The sequence below is a fragment of the Vigna umbellata genome, chromosome 5, assembly GCF_029865625.1.
Source record: "Vigna umbellata cultivar VRB3 chromosome 5, Vumbellata_1.0, whole genome shotgun sequence".
NCBI classification, from domain to species: domain Eukaryota; kingdom Viridiplantae; phylum Streptophyta; class Magnoliopsida; order Fabales; family Fabaceae; genus Vigna; species Vigna umbellata.
The window spans coordinates 52,216,274-52,220,493 of NC_142169.1; the positions used below are offsets into that span (position 1 = coordinate 52,216,274).

The 4,220-nt window shown below is 26.5% G+C and overlaps 1 protein-coding gene across 1 annotated transcript; it reads right to left on the bottom strand.

The window, feature by feature from the left end:
* Nucleotides 1–2,383: 2,383 nt before the first annotated feature.
* LOC124829506 (protein neprosin-like) lies at nucleotides 2,384–3,914 on the bottom strand. Its single transcript, XM_088092221.1, has 5 exons — nucleotides 3,692–3,914; nucleotides 3,437–3,604; nucleotides 3,234–3,287; nucleotides 2,866–3,012; nucleotides 2,384–2,758 (listed from the first exon to the last, which is right to left on the bottom strand). Exons 1-5 carry the CDS (start codon nucleotides 3,821–3,823, stop codon nucleotides 2,384–2,386), a joined length of 876 nt encoding a protein of 291 aa, XP_087948347.1. The 5' UTR covers nucleotides 3,824–3,914.
* Nucleotides 3,915–4,220: the final 306 nt, after the last annotated feature.

Below are 4,220 nucleotides of genomic sequence, written 5' to 3' on the forward strand. Positions count from 1 at the left end.
TAACATGATAACGTTGTTGCTATTAATGTGTTGTCATAATCAAAAACACCATAATAGGGATTGGGTTCAACTATCACATTTCTCCCCTATCAACAAAACGTTTTATATTATTTTTTTAGTCACTTCATTTTTCTTGTTTACAATTTTAATTAAAAATTTAATGTATCGCATATTTTTGATTTTATTATTAATTGCGTATTGTTGTCATTAATAAATCAAATATCTAGTTAATTAAATAATTAATTGATAATATTATTTTGTAATTCATAATTTACTATTTTCTTTTATTACACAATAAACCGTTTGATTTCGAGGGTGAAATAGGTGGAAATTCTTCTATTCTATTCATAGATTCCAAGATGGTAGTAATTGTAAAGATAATGGTTTTTTTAAGTGATAATAACTTAAAAATTGTGAGACTCAATTATTTTAATATTAACTAGTTTTAATATGAATAGTTTTGTTATGAATGAGTTTCATTATTTTAAAACACATAATATCTATATAAACTACTTTTTTAGAGTTTTACCACCTTTTTATAGTTCTCTTACTTTTCTCTAAGGGTTCTTTCTTTTTGTCGTTTAATTGAAAAACTAGGACGATGAGATTGATTCTTATGACAAGCTCTTCAATTTGGATTTATCAGTTTACGACAAGATCTTCAATTTGGATTTATTAGTTTCTCTGTTCACATAAGTTAAGTTTCATCTGTTTCTTGGTATTTTTTCGTTATATGTTACATGTGAGTCTTCTTCCATGCATCTTTTAGTTATCTATATGAGTCTCTTGTAACCAGTGACTCTAATGGTTTGTCATGATCTTGTTAGTGTTGTTCCTGTGTAGATAGGACATCTTGTAAGCTAAAAGAGTCTTGGGGTTCCTTAGAGCAAGTTTGCTTGTCTCTCAAGTAAGGAAAACTAATTGCATTTGTTTTTCAATTATAGATATCTTAAAATGTTTTGTATAATTAAGTGGTTTGATGATGTTTGATCTGATAAATTTGGTTGTGTTGGATGTTTATTACGTCGAATTGTCGTAGTGAGTTTTTGCTTTGATTGGGAAACTTGGGATGTGATCAATTAAGCCAATTGGTATTTTCCCTAACAAAAAAGTAGTTATTGACCAAAGTACTAAAAAGGAAATACCAATTTGACCATTTGAACCAGTTCTATTTTTCCTACATCATATAACTTTTTTTTTGTCTTTTTGTGCAATGTTGAGTGACAATAGATTGGTGTCAAGCGTCAGTTCATTTGGCATATTTGGGAGCATTTTGACCATCAATTTTGAATTGTTAAGCATGGTAGCTGAACGGAGTGAAGGGTCCCTCAACACCTAATTTTGAGAATGGTTTAGTGCTTAATAGTATAAGATGCTGTTGAACGTTATCCTTGTAGGTTTGGTGTATTTTAACCAACAAATTTATATTTTTAGAAATCATTTTCTTAATTTAATTCGAATACCGTTGAGCATCACTCTTACCCCAAATTTATAGCTAAGAACAAAATGATTAATATTGAATATTTTATCATTTTTTAAAATATATTCATAAAAGATTACTTTTTAAGTCAAACATAAATCATTCATTTAAATAAAAATTATTTAATTTTGACAAATATAAAAAAAGAAGTCATAATTTTTGTATAATTTGTTTTTATTTGGCTTTGGTCCATATATTACAGATAAAAGTTATGAGATAGAACAACATTAAAATAAAAATGTGATTATTAACAAAAAAAAAATTATAGACATGTGAAAACAAAATTAGGAACATTTAATGTTTCTTTTTCATTTTAAAACAATATTCATAAAAAATAATTTATCAAGTTAATCATAAATAATTTATTCAAATGAAGTATTTTACTTTTAGATAAATAAAAGTAGTAAGTGTATGTTCCTATACGTAGTAAACTTAGGTATGTCTCCTCCAATAACAAGTTCTCTATACATATATATGTAGTATTTATAATACATGTGTATTGATATATAATATAATACTTCATAACTATTGAAATAGTCTTACCCGTTTGAATAGTTATTCCATTGCTCCATAATTAAAACAATTAGTATAGTTTATCTAAATATATGAAAGGTTTTGTTAACTATAACGGTTAACTCAGGATTAGGCGATTTAATCAATGATAAAGTTCAAACGGAATAAAAACAAATAAATTTTAAAGTTTAAGAAAAATAAAATTATGAATTTATGGCTACAAATTATTGATATTATTAAAATGTAACTGAAAATACATATGAAAAAAAGTTATGAAACATAAAATTATGATTGGATTAAAACAACTATTTTAAACAGTAAAATTTGTATAATTGTTTGATTACAAACAAAAATTTTCCAAACTTATTTTAGGAGTAAATTAAAAGCAAATTAATTACCACAATCACCACCAGGTCCTCCAAACAGAACCATGTAGCCATAAATGTGTCTTACATCACCATAATATCTAACACCATAACAATTGGGTTTGTCAGTAAATGAATTAGTTTGATATGGTCTTGCTTCACGAGATTTTCTTGATGCATCTTGAATCGACACGTGTCTAAAGAAACAAGCATGAGTAAGAAGGTTATCATAAGGAAAAGATCCAGACCCCATTTGAGGACTATGAGTACCAAAATGAGTTCTTGTTCTTCCACCCCATCCTACTTCTTCAGCTGAGCTCATGTTGTTGAATAATTTTGCTGGAAAATATCCAATAAATTTATTGTCTATACTTAACCACCAATTTTTGCTCACTGGATCCTGGAAACATACACACACTTTTATTTTTATGAAAGATGTATATCTCATACAAGTCAAATCTAGCTCTATCTTTTTATTGTAGTGAAAGTATATAAAAGGATTATGACCTGAGAAATAGAAAGGGGAAACTCATAAGTTGGTCCTCCGTACACAGATATGTTTGCTATGCGTGCACCAAGATAAAGTTCTTTGCTAGTTTGAATAAAACCTGCACATCGAACATTGTAGCATCCTGTCTTTCCGAAATTATTTGACTGTAAATTTTTACACCACATTTTAAATAATGATATTAATATGATGAAATTAATTAATTAAAATTTATTTATATCTAGTAATGGCTTAATTATATTCTTATACACGAAATCTAAAAGAGAAAAGAAAATACCCTTCGCTCGTACAAAAAGATTTATTTGGGGAGCATAATATCTTTCATTTTTGTAAATAAATAAATTATAAAATTATAACATGTTCTTACCGTCCACGAGCTATAAAAATGAGTTGCATAATCACCATATAATTCTGGAATCACCTGGTAGTAGTGCATTAGACTAATTAAAATATTTTTTATATTATCAAATTAATATTAATTAACAGTAGAATTTATATATATATATATATATATATATATATATATATATATATATCCAAAAATAATTAAGTGTAAAATATATAACTTACATGCCATCCTAATGAAATTTTGTTAGTTGATTCTATCGGTCCATTTTGAACCCATAAATGAGACATAGATATTTGAACTTTTGTATCAATCCGTGGATTATAAATACTATTTGATCCACTAACTCCAAAGTAAGGACCAAAATCTGGTTTAAGAGAAACTTCTGCAATCTAAAAAATTCAATGTATACAAATAATTAGTTAGATTGAAAATAATAAAGTATCAAAGTTTTAAACTATTTTTATGAAAGATCTTACATGAACACCAGGAAGGTCTTGAAGCAATATATGATCCCTTAACATTGATTTTTCTCCAATATAGTCTTCTTTTGTTGTTCTCAGTATAGGAACAGTTCCTTTTGGACATTTATCCTTACTCAATCCAAACATGGATCTAGTTCCTAAATTTTTCTGACTTGACTTTTCAATTACATTAATAAAATTGGGTTTTCTCTAAGATTAAAACAAAGAGTAAACAAACAAATATCAAAGCATGAAATACATTGTAAATGAATGATTGAAAAATAATCCTAAATATTGAAAAAAATAAAGTGAACATCAATTTTCAATATAATTAAAGGTTTTGTTATATACCTGCAATTTATGATCCTTTAATAAAGGATGATCAAAAGATGGTTGTTTGTAAATATCAATACAATCAACAATATCTCCAAACTTTGTCTATCAAATCCAAAATAAAAAACATAAAATAAAATTATTAAACCATGTAGTGAATAAAGGAGCTATTTGATGAAACCTAAAAAAGTTGAGACATGCCTGAAAACTC

Bases quoted from the DNA above. Each gene is read 5' to 3' on its own strand.
- LOC124829506 (XM_088092221.1), bottom strand. From the start codon at position 3,823: ATGTTTGGATTGAGTAAGGATAAATGTCCAAAAGGAACTGTTCCTATA. The intron at 3,288-3,436 runs GTAAGTTATATA...CACTACTACCAG, and splicing joins AAATTTCATTAGGATGGCAT to GTGATTCCAGAATTATATGG. The intron at 2,759-2,865 runs GTCATAATCCTT...GTATGTTTCCAG, and splicing joins TTCCCCTTTCTATTTCTCAG to GATCCAGTGAGCAAAAATTG.